This window comes from Mustela nivalis (genome assembly GCF_964662115.1).
Source record: "Mustela nivalis genome assembly, chromosome: 16".
NCBI classification, from domain to species: Eukaryota; Metazoa; Chordata; class Mammalia; order Carnivora; family Mustelidae; genus Mustela; species Mustela nivalis.
In genome coordinates, this window is record NC_139035.1 from 45,127,380 (window position 1) to 45,146,288 (window position 18,909).

General features: G+C 56.1%; 1 protein-coding gene across 2 annotated transcripts in view; it reads right to left on the reverse strand.

Annotated features, from left to right (window-relative positions):
* SLC26A9 (solute carrier family 26 member 9) overlaps positions 1-18,909 on the reverse strand; it is a 28,611-nt gene that overhangs the window by 8,924 nt on the left and 778 nt on the right. Inside the window, exons 1-13 of one of the 2 annotated variants that reach the window (XM_082701778.1) lie at positions 12,047-13,703; positions 11,732-11,874; positions 8,898-9,037; positions 8,663-8,773; positions 7,845-8,020; positions 5,866-6,030; positions 5,133-5,285; positions 4,740-4,822; positions 3,839-3,986; positions 3,431-3,544; positions 3,146-3,223; positions 2,493-2,588; positions 495-601 (exon numbers count right to left, since the gene is read on the reverse strand). In XM_082701778.1, the coding sequence (XP_082557904.1) occupies positions 495-601; positions 2,493-2,588; positions 3,146-3,223; positions 3,431-3,544; positions 3,839-3,986; positions 4,740-4,822; positions 5,133-5,285; positions 5,866-6,030; positions 7,845-8,020; positions 8,663-8,773; positions 8,898-9,037; positions 11,732-11,856 (1,496 nt within the window). In that variant the 5' untranslated portion in view covers positions 11,857-11,874; positions 12,047-13,703. Of the gene's footprint in view, positions 1-494; positions 602-2,492; positions 2,589-3,145; positions 3,224-3,430; positions 3,545-3,838; positions 3,987-4,739; positions 4,823-5,132; positions 5,286-5,865; positions 6,031-7,844; positions 8,021-8,662; positions 8,774-8,897; positions 9,038-11,731; positions 11,875-12,046; positions 13,704-18,909 lie in introns of those variants that run through there. The other variant, XM_082701777.1, reaches the window with a different exon arrangement.

Here is an 18,909-nt window from a genome sequence, read left to right on the forward strand (position 1 = left end):
TCTATACTGGAGACACATGCCTGGTGGCCTATGGCTGGGCTATGACCTGAAGGATGACAGGTGGGGCCTTGACATAGCTCCCAGCCTGGGGCTCGGCACAGAGAAGAGGTAGAGTATGTGAGGTGACAAGCTTGGGTGGCCCTGAAGTCACCACTTCCTGGTTCTGAGTTCTCAAGGAGAGAAGACAGTGCTACCCTCACATAGAGCATCCTTCCTGCCCTGGCCTGAAACCTCTTCCTGCGGTGCCCCTGGCCTGTACCCTTTAACCTTTTTATAGGAAGGACACGGCATCTGTCCTCTGGCCTGGTATTCCCCTGGGGAGGGTCCCGTTTGGTCTGTTTTTCCCCTACTTTGTCTGGTCCCCAGCACTCCGAGCCCGGGAAGGCTTCCTCTGGGGCTTTTGAGTTATGGCAATCGGTCAGCCCAGCCTGGGCGCGGGGTGGGGGTGGGGGCACTGCTGTGCCTTGCGGGGGTGGGGGGGGGCTGTTACTTACAACTGAGTCTGGAAGACCACCACCAGGGCGGAGAAGGCGACGCCCACGGCCACACCGTACGGCAGGCTCAGGAAGAACGAGGATAGGAAGCTTACCATCCAGACACACTGTGAGGACAGACACGTCAGAGCAGGCCTGGGGAGAAGGCTTGCCTCTTCTGGGAGGTCTTTTGGGAATAGCCAAGGCCATTCAACAGGCCAAGGCCTGTTTCTGCAAACTCAGACCCGTCTTCCCCTTTTCACGGCATTTTTGCCCTGTCTTCTGTATTGTGGCTCTGGGCACGCTTGCCTGTCTCCCCCAGACGGAGCGTGGCTAGCAAGCTCGCTGGGTTTTTAGGAGGCGGCCAGGCCACCCAGGGAGGCAGTGTGGAGCACACTGAGAGCATGAGGATCAGATCCACCTGGGGTTCAAAGTTTCATTCTCCCACTCACTAGTGATGTGAGCCGAGTTGCTGGACCCACAAAAGGGGAGCAGTGACACCTGTTTCATGAAAGGATGAAAGAGCTAAGCCACCTAAAGGTCCTAGCCTAGCAACAGGCACCCAGTGGTCACTCCACAAGTGTGAGCTCCCTTTCTCCACCTAACGGGAGGCTGTGTATGCCCGACACAGGCTCAGCGGTCTTCCCCGCCTACCCGCCTGGGGTCTGGCTATGTGGGTGGGGGCAGGGTTGGCTGCTGTTGGTTGGACCCCTTGATTGTCCTTTACAGTCCCCCAAATTCCTCTAAAGGAAACAAATCTGCCCACGTTCCTGCAGAGAACAGTGAGGCTCAGACCGGAGCCCAAACACAATGTAAATCTCAGGGACGATTGTCATGGGGGAGGATTGTGGCAATGCGGTAAAAGCAGATCAGTAGGGTGGGCATTGGAACATGACTTTCCCCTATCCTCATCACTCACTGGGAGACCCCAGATGGACCCCTCACTCCTCTGGCTTTAAGGATTTTCCTCATGTAGGCAACCCCAGGAGACAGTACCACGCAGAGGTTTGCCTATCTAAGATTTGGGTTCCCATCCTGACTACTACTTACTACCCCTGTGGCCTTTGACAAGTTCTGTAACCTCTCTGAGCCTTGGTTTCCTTATCTTTTTTTTTTTTTTTAAGTTTTATGTATCTAAGTCATCTCTATACCCGATGTGGGGCTCGAACTCACGACCCAGAGATCAAGAGTTGCACGCTCGTCTGAGTGAGTCAGCCAGGGGCCCCTTGGTTTCATCATCTTGAAAGGAAGTCAGTAAATCCTCTCCTAAGTTATGGTGGAGCTTAACTGGGGATGGTGGTTGTAATTGTCGGTACCTGGTAATCTTAATACTCTTGTCCAACGCAAGATGCATTGGGACCATGACTAATCATAACAGTCATGTTTGCTGAGCATGGCATAGCTGCCCGGTGCTTTCCCGGTGCTTTTCATTTAATCCTCCACCCCAGTGTGTGATGCGGCCATGACTGTCATCCCCATTACAGAGGAGGAAACAGCATTCCAGAGAGATCTGGCAACTCACTCAAGATCCCAGTACACTGGCTTTAAGTTCTAGGGTTTTTGTTGTCACTGTTTTTTTAAGAACTATTTCTTTCTGCTTTTGCTCTTTTTGCAACTACAGATCATAAAAATAACCATAGCTACGTTTTACTGGACCCGGGGTACAGATCAGATAACACGCTTCTTGCTTGTATTATCTCATTTCTTCCTTATAAACACCCCGGGGGGGGGTGGGTGGGTACAGAGTATAGGATACCTATTTCTCAGATGAGAAAGCCAAGACTCAGAGAAGTTAAGGGACTTGCTGGTTTAGGGCCAAGCACAGAGCCAGTGAGCCGCTGAGATAAGGTGTGGACACAGGATGTCTCACGCCAAACCCTGGGCTCTTGGCAGCTGGTTCTGCAACGAGGGAGCCGCAGAGCAAAGGGATCCCGGACAGAAAGAGCTGATGGGGCTGTGGGGTTGGAGGAGGGAACCAGGGGCCTGGAGGGGATACCCAGAGGCCCCCCCTATACCTACACAGTCCAGCTTGCTCTTCTTCCACAGGTAGTAAGGGTCAGCGAGCTGCCTGAGCGAGTTCTTGAGGTTGACAGCGATCAGTGCTCCCAGCACAGACTGGAGAAACAGAACATCACTCTTCCTCACCTGGGGGACCCCCTTCTTCCTCCCAGCCTACACACCCGCCGACCCTGGTATCTCACAGGACAAAGCTGCAGTTCCAGAACATCTCTGCTGCCAGAGCCCCCAGATCTCTGCACTCCATCTTAGGGCTGGAGAGTGCAGGTCCAAGGCCGTGGGGCCCCTCCTGGCCCTTCTCCATGCCACCCCACCCCCTCTCCAACCCCCCCTCCCCCATGCCAAGAGCCTTCTGAGTCAGACACTCCTAAGCACTTGTAAACACTGATGGGGGGACTGACCCTGGGGTCAGAAGGCTGGAGTTGGCGACCAGCCCTGCACTTATGAGCTGTATCACCACACATCATTAAGACTGCCTCAGCCTCAGTTTCCCTCACCTATAAAAGGAGGAAAGTAAACCCTGTGTTGTCTACTTTACAGGTTGTGGTCGGGACAAAGCATGACCCCGTCGTCACTTTGTAGAGGGTCACACAATGCCTAGGGATTGTTCTTACTGGAGTCTCCCTTCTGCCTCCGCTCTCCTGCTGCACTCTTACCTTGGGGAGAGGGTATAGATAGGACCCCAGGACCAGCATGGTGATCATCACGACCAGGGACACACACAGGCTTGCCACCTGTTCCGGAGAAAGAGTTGGGAACAGGGCATAGGGGTGATATTCTCGTTGTTGACTTATTTCCAACAGATGCCTTTGGTGGAGTGGAGACCGATGGGGGAGAGGAAGGTTGGAGAAGCAGCTGGCCCGCCTTGCAGGTGTCCCAGCTTCTCTGCTGTTTTGTTTCCCTCTCACCTCTCCCCCCAAATGCCCTGCTACGGCACTCACCTGGGACTTTCCTCCAGCACCATCCACAGCCAGAGTGACAGAGAGGGCACAGCAAATGACGTGGATTTTAAAGAAGGAGCCAAAGAAGTTGCTGCAGCCCAGGGCAATCATCTCCTGTGGGGACAGGGGCAGGATTGGAGGTGGGGGCTATGGGGGGCGGGCAGCAGGTAGAGACCAACATAGTCATCCATGCAGGCTGGATGTTGGGTCTTGGACTTGAGAATGACCCTACAGCTAGAAGGCCAGACACTCCCAAGCAAGCTGAAGGCAGCCTCCTGTGGTCAGAGCCCCTCCTGCTCACCGGCACGCACCTTGCTCACCACAGCCCCAAGAACCCCACAGTACTTGTCGCCAGGCCTCTGTGGGATGGGGCCCGTCCTGCTTTGCCCTGTAGGTAGCTGGACCTACCTGGTTCGAATCCACATCATAGCCGTGCTTGCTGGCCAGGGTCCGGCCCATGGCCAGGTTGATGACATAGCCCACAATGGCCAGCGAGAAGGCTGTGCCCATCATGTCCTTCCACTGGGAAACCACAGGCAACACGGGAGTGGGGAACCTGCCAAGGAGCCAGAGAGCAGGCAGGGCCCGGAAGTGTGAGAAAAGGAGGGCGAGTCCTTTCTCAACCCACGGGGACTGGCCAGGCTCCACAGTGTGCCCGGGTCTACGTCCTCAGTATGACCCTGTGAGGAGCTGCCATGCTCCCATCAACAAAAGCAGAAGCCAAGATGTAGAAACTCACTCCTCTGAGGTCCTAAAGCCAGTAAGTGGTGGCGTCTCGTGTGTTCACGCCCAGGTTCTGGACTCTGTGCTCTAGTCCACAGATCCACAATCCCCAGCTCCCCGCCCTCTCCTTCTCCCGCTCCAGCCTCTTCTCCAGCCCTGCAACACAGCCACCACCTTCCCCTCCCAGGGCCTGGCGTGGTGCCTGGCACAGAGTCGATGCTCCACACGTGTTGTTTTGAGGCTAATAGCTTCCTTTCCACATGGAGGAAAAGAGCCAACACATTAGAGCAGGCGAAGAGCCGGCAAAGGGCTGATCAGAGAGGCTTTGCTCTGGCAGCATCCAGTAAATGGGACATCTGGGGAGCTGTGTGGTGGTTAAGATTCGCTGTTTGTAATACAGCTAGCATTGGCTGATTGCATGGCTCTCTTCCAAAACAAATAACAGAAATCATTTCCACTTGGTCATTGTCATAGAGTCCTACAGTGCTTCCTCATCGAGGTTGTCCTCTCTGGGTCTCTGAGCAGAGGCCTTCATGCAGGACATGTTGTTGGGGGGTGGGCAGGCTTCTGGGGCACCCGGACTCACCCATGTTGGATCTCTCCCACGATCTGCATGTGATACTTTTGGGGCATCTTACAGCCCCCAGAGATGGCTGTCGCCACCACCACCTGCAAACCCCAAAATGCAGAATGGGAATGGGCAAGGCATGGCTCTCCCAAGCCTCCCTTTTCTCTGGGGACCCCAAATCCAACTCTCCTTCTCCCTCAAAGGGGAACAACCCAAGGAGCAGGGAAGAGTGGGAGCCATGTACAGGGGGATGGAATGGATTTACCCAACTGCCGGTTCTACTGGCTGCCAGTGGAGGGGGAGGCAGAGGTCGGTAGGGGCTCTCCCTTGGCCTTGGGTGGAGCTGAACTCCATTTCTCATGGCCTCTCCAGCCTGGCCCCCAACACTCCAGCCCCAGACGGGGTCCTTACCACGATCATCTCCGTAGGGATGGGGAAGCGGATCCTGTGCATGTAACGAGCGTTGAGTTCCTTCACCAGCACCAGGAAGACGCCACTGATGAGGGCGAAGATGAGCGAGGCGATGTTGGTGTGGGGGAGGTTTTTGCAAATGTCAATGAAGGTCTGGGGGAGAGAGCGCCGTGCTCATGGACTCCCACCTCTTCTTCCTGTGCTATCCCCACCCTGGGGTGTCTAACCCAGTGGAAGGATGTCGTCCATGTGAACGGAGGCACACCAAAGCAGTATTCAGACCCTGGTCTCCCACAGCTCCCCATTTTCCTCCTGCCTCTCCCAAAGGGTTTGCTGGGAGTTCACGCCAGTGTGGGAATGCTGATTCTTTTTCTCTTTTTCTTTAGAAAGGATCTGAGCTCAAGGCAGAGAGTTGGAGATAAGACGGAAGGAAGAAATTCCCGGGCAAGGAGGGGTTGAGGCACTCCATCAAGGAACTGATGGAGAATGGATAACTCCTTTTCTGCCGGGATTAACCACAGAGAGCCTCAGTGAGCCCTCAAGGTCATGGTTTCACCCTTGCTCCCAAAGTGGGAGCCCCCAGAGAATCCTTTCGGAACCGTGGGTCAACCAGGGGTCAACCTTGTTTGCGAACGTCGTGTAAGGAGGAGCTCACAGCTTCTTCCAACAGTAACACCTGCTCTGTGCCTGCTTGAGCCCCTCCCCATCTGCAGGGGTGTGCTCCTAGACTCACAAAGATGATGGACCCCGGGCCTGCGTAGGAAGGGATGGTCAGTCCAAAGATGTATTTGAGCACCGAGATCAGGATCTGCAGGCCGGCCGCCGTCATGAAGCCCCGGATGAAGGACTCGGACAGGTAGATGGCCACAAAACCAAACTGCACGAAGCCCAGGCCCATCTGAGACGAGAGGGGTGGGGGTGGGGGGGATGAATGAGAGGGGTTGGCAGTGCCCGCAACGGCCGGACCCAAACCCGGGCTGGAGTTCCAGGCAGCAGCCCCAGGGAAATGAGCCTTTTGTGACCGGGTCTGGCCCTCTGCTGTGCCAGGCGGATCCCAAGTCGGCGTAGGGGCACAGGCCTCTGTCGCTTCCTCTCTCCGGCTTTGGTTTTCTTATCTGAAGAATACACCGGGTCCTCTCCCAGAGAGGCCCCTCCTCTCTCAGTAGAGGACACCACCATCCACCCAGTGGGCTAACCAGAAACTCAAAGGTCATCCTCCCCCAACCCCACATCCAGCCTACCACCAACGCCTTTAACGGCCCTGGCCAAATGTTCCATAAGTCCGCCCCATCGCGGGGGCTCTCTCCGTGGCTGCCACCCTGGTCTAGCCCTCGTGAGTCTTGCCTGGGCCTCTGCAGAGTCTCCTGACAGGCCCCCTGCTTGGGTTCTTCTAAACCACTTCCCACTTCTCCTCTCTGTGGCCTGAATGACCTTAGAGACCGCCAATCCCACCCAAAGGCACTGTGTAGGGGACAGACCTCAGCTTCCATTGTCCAGCTTCTGCCTCTATTTCCAGCCCCGTCTCTGGCCCATCCCCCAAAGCCACCTGCTGTCCAGCCACCCCAAACTTCTTGCCTCATCATTCCCCAGTCAGTTCACACCCTCAGGTCTCCACGCTTTGGGGTGCGTCCCCTCTGCCTGGACTGCCCTTCTGTGCCTCGTTCATTCGGTTCCCGGCCAACCTCTACTCATCCTTTAGACTCAAGTCAAATGTCACCTCCTCTCTGAGGCGAGGCCTTCCCCGACTCACGACACCCTCTTCGATACTCTCACACCCTTTGAACACAGCTCTGGTACGCAGCTTATCTCACGGCCTCCACGCTGATCTATTGACACGACTACTTCCTCTGCGGGGCTGGGAGCAACTGGGGAACCGGGCCCCTTCTCTGCTTATTGTTCCCCTGAGGGCTAGCCCAGCGAAGCAACCAGAAACATCAACTGAATGAGCGGACGAATTAAAGGTGTCGTCTGAGGTTGGTTGCTTCCTGCTCTAGTGTCCCACCAGGCATCATTTCCCGTCATAAAACTTAGCAGAGGGGCGCCCGGGTGGCTCAGTTGGTTAAGCATCTGCCTTTGGCTCAGGTCCTGGGATGGAACCCCGCATTGGGCCCCCTTCTCCTTCTCAGTCTGCTCCTCCCTCTGCTCATGCTCTCTCTCTTTCTCAAATCAATAAAATCCTAAACCAGAAAACACCAAGCCCTCCCTCCCCCCACCAAAAACAACAACAACAAAAAAACAAAACAAAAAAACCCCACAAAAAACAAAAACAAAAAAACACCAAAAACGCAAACCAAACAAACAACCTAGCAGAGGCCTCTGCAATTTGTGTAACTGATGTGGAACAGGTGAGGCTGTGGCTTGGGGTAGAGGAGGTGGAGGGGGGTGGGGGATGTTAGAGAACTGGGATGACCGTGCTGGCAGAGGGACGGGCATTGGAGAGGGTGGCAGAGAGAGGCGGTGAGCCTTCCGGATAGTCTGGGACTCGGGACAGTTTTACCAGGGGCAGATGCTGGTCTCAGGGACCTGCGGGAGGCAGTGGGGAGAGACACTGATTTCTGGAGGTCTTTTGTGACCCCAGGAATGGGGAAGTGGGAGGAGGTAGAGCCTTGAATCAGCTTCAGTGTCAAAAACTGGACTTTGGAGGCAGGGGCAGGACGGAAAAGATGCTCTCCCGAGGCTGAGCCCTCGGCAGGGACGCGGCAGTCCCCTCACCTGGATGATGGCCGTCAGGCAGGCCAGGGTTGCGGACACGTGCAGCCTCTCAGCCTCCATGGCCGCCGTGTCCACGTAGCTCTTGTTGGTGGCATTGTCGAAGACCCAGAACTTCGACTCTGGGGCCAGCTGCAGACAGATGTTACCCACCAGGATGCTGATAACGGCAAAGGTACCTGCGGTGCCCACCCAGCCAGCAAGTCAGAGGTTTGGACCACAGCCCTGGACAAACAGAAAGGGGCCCAGCAGAGCTTCCCTGCCCTCGGAGGGATGGGTCCCCCCACCTCCAACGTTCCTCTCCAGCAACACAACAGTCGCTCACACGTAACCGTGACCTGCACTTTCAAGAGGCTTTCACCTCGGCTGCTAGTGTGATTTCGTCGGGCGCGTGAAGAAACGAGCTTGGAAACGCAAGCAGTGCCTGACCCAGAAACAGGCCTTGTGAGCAGGCCCTTGTCTCCCCGTCACTTAGCACCAGAGCGCGCCAAGTGTCCCTGCAGGGACCAGTGTGAGAGTGACGGGGCAGTTTCCCACGTCTGTTGGGCACTTTGGGGCTCACAGTATATCCTGGTCCACCGAGTGCTCCCCACATTCCGGGGAGGGGGACGGAACAGGGAGTGCTAAAGGGGCTCACGGGCAGCTCCGTGGTTTCTCTAAGGTCGCAGGGGACCTGGGAGTGACGTTCACAGGGACAGTCCCTTCGGGACCAACGGGCACCCGCTCTAGGAGAAGGCAGATGGAAGACAGAAACCCCTCTGCCATGCCCCCTGTCCTCGGGGTCCAGGCCACCTTGCCCGCTGAGAGGGGAGAGGCCTTACCTGGCACCATCTGGTGTATACCCCCCAGGAAGAAGTAGGTGAGGAGGGGGAAGAAGGAGGAGTAGAGGCCGTTGACGGCAGGAAGGTTGGCCAGCAGAGCAAATGCCATGCCTGCAGAGGACAAACAGATTGCAGGCTCAGGGGTAGGGCTGCGTTGTGGAGGTCACAGGGGGCCGGGAGAGAAGGACAGGGGAGCGGCAGGCCACGGGCACCTCCTAGGGCACGGACCCCTCACCTTGTGGGACCTGGATGGATCCACCACTGAGTCCGCCCAGCAGGTCGGGGATGATGTAGTCTTTGATCTTGTACTTGGGGAGCCAGGAGAGCACAGGGAGCAGCCCAAACACCACAGCTTTGGTCTTGGCCGAGGAACATCTGAGGGAAGAGGACAGGCTTCCAGTCAGCACGGCATGGTTTGGACACTCCGAGTTGCGGAGAGATTACAAGGTCCCGTTCCTGGTCATTCATTCATCCACTCATTCATTTGGAATTCATTCAGCATTCAGTAAGCACCCACGCTGGGCCTGATGCCGGGGACGCTGAGGAGAAGGGGGCGGGGCTTTCTTTAGGGAGCCGTCCACATGCCCTGGGCTTAGCTGGGCGTCTTCCGAAGCTGGCTGCTCCCCTGGGACATCACGTGACTTGGTGTGAAGGCATGGATTTGGGGTAGCTTAGCCTTCCAAGCCACAGGGTCCAGCCCCCATCTCAGATGGCCTTTCTCCAGTCTGACGGAACACAGGGCTGGGCACCCAGGTGAGCTTCCGCAGCTTGGTGTGTCTCTCGCTCACACTGGACAGCAAACCCCACCATGGCCAAAAGTCTGGCTGTCTTGTTCATCTTGTGTATCTTGTACATTGTATCGGGCTGCTTAGTAAATATTTGAGGAGTAACTGAATGAATGGATGATTGAAAGGGTGGGCTGGTGTAGTCGGAGTAGGGGCTACCGCCATCTTTCGCAGCACCGCCCCCCAAAGAAAGCTCCATTGTGCTTGCAGGGTATGCCTCTGCGGACCCACCGTCCCTCGTGTGTGATGACTCCGATGTTGGAGTTCTTCTTACTGTTAATTCATCAGGGGTGTGGAAAGAATCGGGGAGCTGCTCGTTTGTCAGGGCAGGGTGGGGAAAGTTCCCTGTTTGTTGAACACCTGGAAGTCTTTTCATCGAAACTCAGGAGTGCTAGGAACAAGGGCCTACAAACTCGAGGGTGACAGCTCGTGGATTGATGACTGGAAGGAGGTGGGAGGCGTTTGCTTTTCTTCTCCCAGTAGAGGGAACTCAAATACTCAGGGCCCATGTGGTGACTCACTGGCCTGCTCCGATTAGGACTCCTTTCCTTCCCGGCACCAATTCCTGCTCTTTGCTGTTGTTCAACAATAGTTTCCCTGATCCCGGGTCCCCTGGATGGCACCCAAGACTAAAATCAATACAGACAATGCTTTGTAACCTGTGGAGAGCCTGGACAGATTTTCTGTCCCAGCCTCCACTCTGGGAAAGGCATCACCACCAACACCCTCTGGGGGCACGTAGCTGCCTCTCCCATCCTGGGGATGGTGGACAGGGCATTGGACCAGTGGCAAATAGCTGAAAGCATCTCTAAAGCTTTGTCCTAAGGGAGACCCAGCCCTGCAGGAACTCACTCAAGTTTGTTTGTGGCAGAGAAACTGGACTCCCCAACACAGAGCTGACTAGGGGAAGACACACCACCGCCCTGGAGCTCATACCTGCCTGGCTGTGCGGCAAACCTGCCGCATGATGGGCAAGTCGATCTGAGGCCCCAGAGAAGGGCTGGAAACAGATGCCAAACACCTCTACAGAGGCTTCAGAGCCCAAGAGGGAAGTGGACAGAGGGATTAGTTTCTAGCCATTCATTCATTCCTTCATTGAACAAATATTTATTGGAGCGCCTTCTGGGCGTCAGGCACTGTTTAAGGCTCAGTGCCAGCCTCGTGGGAATTGTTGGTTCCCTCTACCACTTTATAGTTTTAATCTATAATCTTTTTGGCTAACAGCAGATACCCTCAACCCTCCAGCACATAAACAACCCAAACTCCAGCATTTTGGGAACCACGGTTGGCAGAGCCCGCCTGTCTAAGGAACCCAGCTGTGGGTACGGTCCCCGGGCACTGAACACCCAAGCCTTTGGCTGTAGCCTGGCAGAAAGGAGTCTCCTGGGAGAAGCAGGGTTGGACCAGGGCTAGTAGTGAGGACTCCAGTGGGTGATTCCCCCAGCCTAAACCAGTTCCACCAGCATCTCCACTTCAGCCATTGCCAGTGACCTCAATCCAGGTAACTGAATCAGCTGTTTCCCCAGGGGCGTGAGGAAGAGCAAGCCAGCCCACAGCCAGGACCGAGCAAAGTCTGCCAGGACTGTAGGAAGAGGGAAGGTGAAGCTCATAGCCTCGGGTTTCTGCAGGATGAGCAGAGATCATCTCATGAAGCCCCTCCACCCCGCCAGTGGAGGTGAGGTTCTGCTGCCCCCCAGCACGGTGCCAGAGATCTGAGAGTGGAAAGAGCCCGGGGGTCTGGAAGGACTATATCCTGGTAGGGCTCCTCTAGGAAAGCCCAGAAATTTAAGGGCTGCCTTTGGGCCATCTCTGGATCCGCAGAAGGAAGGAACATCTAGGCAGGAAAGAGGACAAAGGGCAGGGAGTGGTGGTGGCTACAGATTTGTCTTGATCAGGAGGGAAAGGACATTAAAGGAAGGGCTCTGATGCCCCCACTGCCCCTGGGGTAGCACGCCCATCTAGAGCTCCCTTAAGAACCCAAGAGAGACTTGAGTGAACAGAGAATACGGCAGAATCTCATGCCAGGGATTGGAGATGCCCTACAGCTCTTCTGGAACTGGGGCTGCTAGTCCCTCCCCCCACACCCCCCCGGCGCCACTCCAGGTGTGGGTGTCAGTCCAGGAGAGCTTGTAGGATCTTAAAGTCAGGGTTCCAGAACCTTCCCTCCCCACGGCTTCCCCCAGCCCTGTCTCAGCCGTACAGGTACAGGAGCCATACCCCGGTGCAGAAGGGATTTTTGGTGGGGATCAGCAGAAAGAGGCGTCTGGGCTCTGGGCCATGTTACCTGAAGGCATGGCGAAGTTTCTCTCCCAGTGGGTACGTCCGGTCCTTCTTCTCAAACTCATCATCAAGGACGGTGAGAGAGTATACAGCTCGGTCTACCACGTAGCGGGGCCTGGGCTGGCTCATGTCTGGGGCATTGACAAGCTTTGGAAGAGGCAGAGGAGGGGGAGACGAGGGGCATCTCTGGCCGGCGCTGGCTCGGGCCTTCTCTCTCTCTCTCCAGTGCGCGCCAAGCAGGCTTTTATCCTGGTTTTTCCCCGCCCCCACCCAGCAAGGTGCCTCCCTTCCCGCTTTCAGGTCTTTCCACCAGACTCACTTCTTTTGGTGGCCTTCCTTCCCAGGCACGGATGAGGCACACACTTGCCCCGGCTGTTTTGCTTGGCGCCCAGCACGTGGCTGGCACACCACCCCTGTGACGTCACTGTCACCCCCGCCGCACACCAGGCAAAGAGGAGGTGGGAGTTCAAAGGCAGGAGTCAAAGCTGGATATCAGCCCGTGGGTCCTGTCCCCCGCCCCCAGCCCCAGGCCCTGGTGCCTCCACAAGCCTCAGGGCGCTCTCTCCGGACCTCAGTTTCCCTGGCAGAAAGGCTCATACCGTTCAGCCAGTCATCTTGGGGGAAATCGAGAAAATGGCCTGCCTGGAGGCGGGGGGTGGGGGCGGGGGGGATGGCTGAGATGACCTCAGGAGGACCCTTCTTGAAAGAGACACCTAGGACTTCACCAACAGGTTTTCCCAGAGGGATAATGGCGCGTTTGGGGAAATCAGGATGGTCTGAACCGGCTGGCTCTCCCACGGCTTCCTGGGCCTAACCTTTCCCCCACCCTTGTGTACTGCTGTTTCTCTCCTCCTCGCTTTTTGCGCAACGCGGCTGATGTTCCAGGAGCTGAGCAGGGCAGAGCCGAGTGCCGGGGCCCCTGAGGCCCAGAGGAGCTCCCTGTGGGAACCATCCCCCATCCTTCCTACAACGAGGGGTCCCTCCTCTTGTCCCCTGCTCCTGGCAGCTGGGAGAACCCCCTGGGGGGGGGGCGGACCTTGGAGGCAGGAGGGAGAGGGAAGAGGTAGGGCAGGTTTGAGGGAAGGAGGTGGGGAGTGTGGAGTGACCATGGCCAGTCTGACAAAAGATTGGAAATGGGGTTGAAAGTGAGAAACCACTTAGGGGGCTAGGGACAACCCTTGGCTTCCTCTGGGAGAACCTGGGTGCATAGGGCTTGTCGGTAAATGGTAAATGACTGGTAAATGACTTTTGTGGAAGAGACCACGGCAGAGAGATGGAAAGTATATTAACAAGGGTCCAGAGGGGCACCTGGGTGGCTCAGTGGGTTAAAGCCTCTGCTTTTGGCTCAGGTCATGGTCCCAGGGTCCTGGGATCGAGCCCCGCATCGGGCTCTCTGCTCAGCAGGGAGCCTGCTTCCTCCTCTCTCTCTGTCTGCCTCTCTGCCTACTTGTGATCTCTGTCTGTCAAATAAATAAAATCTTAAAAAAAACCAACAACAAGGGTCCAGAAACCTGGCTTCCGGTCCTGGTTTACTGGTGAACGGGAACAGACATCACCCCACTAAGCCTCAGATTCCTTGTCAGTAAAATGGGAGTAACATATCTATCTCACTGGGTTGTGAGCACAGATGAGTTATGGGCAAGAAAGGGATGTTTAAAATGTACAAAAGCCGAGGCAAATGTGAGTTGCTATTATTGGTAAGATTTTACCCAAGCTGTTGAAGTTTGGGCTGGTGAATTCCATTTATTTGCTCATGGGACCCTGAAGCCCATCAGAACGTATAAGTAGAGGGACCTGGGAGGCTCAGTCAATTGAGCCTCTGCCTTCAGCTCAGGTCATGATCTCAGGGTCCTGGGATCGAGCCCCACGTCGGGCTCCTTGCTCATCAGGCAGCCTCCTTCTCCTTCTCCCTCTGCCCTTCCCCTCTGCTCATGTTTTTTCTCTCTCTTTTTCTTTCTCTCTCAAATAAATAAATAAAATCTAAAAAAAAAAAAGAGCCTACAAGCCAAGGTGGGGTGCCTGGCAAACCCCCAGGGTGATACCCAGCTGGGAGGGAGCTGGGGAGAGAAACTGCCCCCAGTGCCTATGCCCAGCCCCTTGCCGGGCGCTCTGTATGTCCTCACCAAATGAATGCTTGTGGAACGAATCAATAAATGGTGTTTTGGAGAAGACATGGGCAGACATGAGTAAGAGCAATGACACAAGAGGCATTTCAGTGGGAGAAGCAAGAGGCAGAGTGGCGTAAAGAAAACCAGCACCTGCTTTAGAACCAGAATGAGCTGGGTTCAAAGATTCAGTTTCTTCATCTGTAAGTGGGGGTAATAACCGTCCCGGGGGGCTGCCGTGAGGACGAAATGAGACCGCGTGTGCGAAGTGGCTGGGCTTCCCAGGCGCCCAGGAGATGGTAACGGTGATGGTTACTATGATTAAGATGGGAGGTGCCTCCTTCGTCTTGGGAGAGACTTCTGAAAGACAACCAGCCCTCCACCTTCCAGTGAGGTGGGTGCCCTTCCCCGGTCTCCTCCCCACCCTCTCCAGGGGCTTCGAGGCTCTAGCTTTCCAGCGTCTTCCCTGGCTGGCCCTCTGGGACCGAGGAGTAAGGAGCATGACCGTCCAGAGGAACCGGAGCTCCAGCCCGGCTTGGGAGAAGGACTTGTGGTTTAGAGGAAAGGGTCTGTCCCCGGCCACCCAACAGACTGTCTGCAAAGGAATGGCCAAGAAGTTCAAGGGGAGCTGGACCCGAAGAGAGAGAGAGCCCTTTGGGAGAGCCCCTTGGAAGAGGGGGTGGTGGGAGACCTTGCCTCCGTGCCCCTGGCAGGTGGTGGGGGGCCCCTGAAGCCCCTTCCCAGGCTGCTCTCGAAGGTTCTAAGTTCTAGTGGGTGGGGGAGGGGGTTAACATCCGATTCCACAGAGCCCTGCTAACCCAGAGCCCCTCACTTCCCCAGTTCCTCCGTGGGATCTTCTTCCCTGTCACCCAGGCCACCTCCACATATGTCCCTGCCCTTTCTTTTCCCACCCGGCCTCCACCTTCAGCTGTTCACCAAATGTCATTGCTATTTCTTTCCACTGTCCCTCCTGTCTCTCACCCCCTCAGCTCTTATCTCACACCTGGACTATTGCATTAGTCTTCTGACTGATTTCCCCGGTTGCAGCCTACACCCCCTTATCAGAAACCCTCAGCCTCCTCATTTCCAGGTGGATCAAACCTCAACTCCTTATTTTGGCATGTTCGTCCTTTCACCATCTGGCCCTGTTTTGGTGGAGTTGGAAGAATTGTTGGCTAGATCCCCTGACACCATTCAGGAAACCACCCCCCGTCCCCGACAGGCTTGGCCCCGTTTTACCCCTGTGCTCTGTCCACACTTTCCTCCTTTCCTGCGATGCCCTGACTCACTCTGCCTCCCTAGACCAGCCCAGCCTTAAGACCTGCTCCTCCCCTCCCCTCCCTCGCCTCTTTGCCGTGCCCTCTTCCTCCTCCTCCTCTTCCTCTTCTCTGAAGCTTTTCCTGACCACCCTGGCCTAGGATCTCTTCTTCTCCGCTGACCTCCCTTGATCTGAGCCCCTCCAGTCTGCACACCAGTGTTGGCTTTGGCTACTCCCAGCTGTCACTTCCAGGGAAGGGAGGGAGGCAAGGGGGTGGTGGTGGCGGAAATCCTTCTGGGAGGGGATGACTCAGGACTGTTTCTGCCCCAGTGGCAGGCTTCCTATGGATGGGGACCAGATGCTAGGGGAGTCCCCGCGTGCACAGGCTAACCGAGGAGAAAAACTCCCTTGCTTAACTGGAATGCAAAATCGGCCTGGTCCCCTGCACTCTGCCTGTTTCATTCAAGAAATAAGGTGTTGAAATCGAGAAGGCTCTGGGAGCTCTCCCAATCCCGACTGGGTACCCCACCAAAGAAGAGGAACCCAGCAGCCAGCTCCACTCCAGAACTTTTGTCTAGAAGGGAACTTAATGCCTGAGGCTGGTCTAATCTTCTTGTTTTGTCGATAAAGAGAATGAGTCTTAGGGGGAGGTGGTATGAGGAGTTGAACGGGGGCCTTGGACTATCTTAGCTGCTCCCGTTGGGTCCCCGACCTTCCAGGGGCGACCCTGCTCTTGCTTTCTGGGGGTCGTCCCTTAGTGGCCTCCAGAGTACTCCTTTCAGAACACCCCAGCTGACGAGGCAGGACTCCCGGGTTCTGCCTCTCCTCTCCAGAGCTCTGTAGGGGCTGTGATGGCCTCTTCATGCCCTTGGCTTTCCCAGGATGATGACAGACCGAGTGGCGAATCTGCAGCCACGGGAGCTGCCCCAGCTCCTGGTGAGGAGGTGGCCCGGTCCTACTTCCTAATTCCAAGAGTAGGGTTGAGGTGGGGTGGGGCTTAGGAGGGGGGTTACTTCATCCCTGGGCCAGTTCTGTGGGCTGAGAGGGAGAGGGGGATGGGAGAGGCCAAGTGGCAGGAGGCAAGGGCTCTGGAGAGGGAAGGGGTTCCCAGGGACCCCCGGAGAGGGCACCTGCAATGCTAGATTAGGGGTGGGAAGGTGAAAGAGGGAGCAAGAAAGGGAGAGGTGTAGGGGACAGAAGACTTGATCCCTGGTTAAACAAACACAGCCCTGCGGAGTGATGTCAGCCTCGCTGAAAAAAGTCGAGGGCTCTGTTGCCCTAGGTGTGTAGCAAGGAGCCCGGCCTCTCGTCAAACAGTGTCAGCCCCTCTGCGCCTCCCCTCCCCCACCGGATCAGGGAGAAATGGCAGGTGCCATGTGACAATATTGAGGAACAAAAGGGTGCCCCTGCCGCCTCCTGCTCTGTGGAGAGAAGGAGGGGCAGGTCCCGATTTGCTGGAGAGACCTGGTGGGGGGGGCGGGGGAGAGCTGTGGGGTTTAAGGGAAGTAGAGGGCCAGAAGGAAAGGGCATGCAGAGGGTAGGAGGGGTGGGCGTGTGGACAATTTCCAAGGCTTGGCAGGGAAATGGGGTCACATCTGGGGCAAGGGGGATTCAGGGGTTTTGCGGCGCTAAGGAGCTGGTGGGGAACAAAGGGGAAATGGACTCCACGCGTGAGGCGGTATGGGCTGAGTAGACCTCCTCCCGGGCTTCTTTGGGGCCCCTCATCAGGATCCTAATTCCCCCCTGCAGTGAATTCATGCGAAAGAAAGCCCACAGGTATCTCTTCTCGGCACGTTTCTAACTGGGTCTGTCTACATCTGTACAAAACTGTGGGCAGAGATGGGCTTGGGCACGGTGCCTGAGTTAATGCGTAGAAAGGCTTGGAACGGTGCCCGTGTGAGCGTGCAACAGACTCTGAGCATGTCCTTATTGTTACCGCTTTGATTACTCTGGAGGATTCTCTTCCTCTCTCTGCAACCTCGGGCAGGTCCTTCTGCCTTTCTTGGCCTTTCTTTTCCTTCCTTGGCCACAGCCAGGCTGCCCCTTCCCTCTTCATGCCCTTGTCCCTCTCAGATTTCCCGGAACTGGTGAGAAGAAAAGCAGAACATCTCTTAACATGAGGGCAGGACATCTAGGGAGCCGGGAGGCCAAAAGCCCTCTGTGGGGTTTGGGTCAGGTCTGGAGGTGATTCTGTCATTGTGGCCCAGGGTGACTTCCTCCTCAGTCCCGCTGTGTGTTGTGTTGGGGGTGGGGGGAAGGGGAGGGGTGGGGGGGGGGTTCCTGGATGACCACCTGTGCCAGGCACGGGAGCAGGCACGGGAGCAGCCTTGGCATGGCCAGCTCACCCTGGCATTCTTATCACTTGTCCCGACCTGGGCGGTCACTGTGTTCTGGGAAAGAAAAGGTCACTCTGAGGTTTCCTCTTTGCTTTAGCGGCTGCTTGCTTCCCGCCTCATCCTGGGCGGGACCCCCAGGGAAGGAGCCATCTCTGAGTGGGCTGGTGGGTGGGAGCTGGGGAAAAGATAGGATAGGAGGCTTGGCGTCTCAGCTGGGGACTGTGTCCCCGACAGGAGAGGTGAAAGTATAGAGGCTATAGGTCTCCAAAGTGTTTTTATCAATATCCTTTTATTTTATTGTCCCCATGTTTCTTGGGCAAACTTCTCACCCCCTTTCTACCCTGGCATGATTTTTCTTATCAGTACTTGAAGGGGAAGATGAGATGTCCCTGAGTGGCCTTCCTGTCCCCTGGCTTGTCTGAGGACACTTGCAGCCGAGAGATTCACAGTTACCAGCCCCAAATCCCACTCCTTATCTCTACGCCCACTCTCCCCTCCTCTGCTGTCCCTGCTGGGGACGGAGATGGGTGCTGGCTGAAGGAAACCATCCCAGCAAAAGGGATCAGGGTCAGACTCTGAAAAGCACTTTCCAGCAGGGAGACCCGACCAAGGTCATGGGCTCCCTGATACAGACACTTAAAATAGACTCCTAGAGGTCTGCAAGGAGAGGAGGCTTAGTCTTACTTGGAAGTGGGCAAATGGACAAGGAGACCGGCGAAGGACCCTGCTGGTCTCGATCAAGGAGTCCAGAGTTTCGTCCACACAGAACGGGTCCCTCTTTCCCTCAAGGAGCTCGCCGGTGTCAGTTTGGTTCAGTTCAACACACACTCTCTAAACACGACGATGTGTCAGTCTCTGGGAAGGCTCTAGACATTAAGAGATAAGAAAGAGTCCATCTCTGCCCCCCAGGGATTTATCCAGATGAGCATTTAGAACAGTCTTTCAGGCCTGGGAAGTACCCGGAAGAGGCCATTATGTTGATGAAGGAGACGTGTGTGTTGGTGCCCATGCGGCCCCGAAGGAGGGTTTTGCCAGGTTCTCAACACCAGGACTGTGGGGCTCTGGGTGTGAGGAGGGAGTGGGGAGGATTGTGAGGCTCTGGGAGAGGGTTGTCCGTGTGAGTGAAGCCATGGAGCAGGGATAAACTTCTCTTTAGTTCGCCCTCCTTGGGGCACTCTCCCAGCCGAGGGGCACACTCTGAAAGTGGGTCTTCCTCCTGGTGGCTCAGACCCGATGGGGCCAAGGATAAGTGGGGAATTTATGCTAGAAAGAGAAAAGATTTCTTGACCTAGGCTGGGGACCTCACTGGCTGATTTGGAGGAATGGAGGCACCGTCGGAGGGTGACCTGGGACCCCTCACAGCCTCAGGATGAGAAGTTAGGAAGCGGGGCTGCTGATGGAGATGGCCCACACCACTGTCCTCACCCCTACCCTCCTGTGCTGAAGCATTTGCTTGGGACCAGGTCCCCTGGGTCCTGTCTCC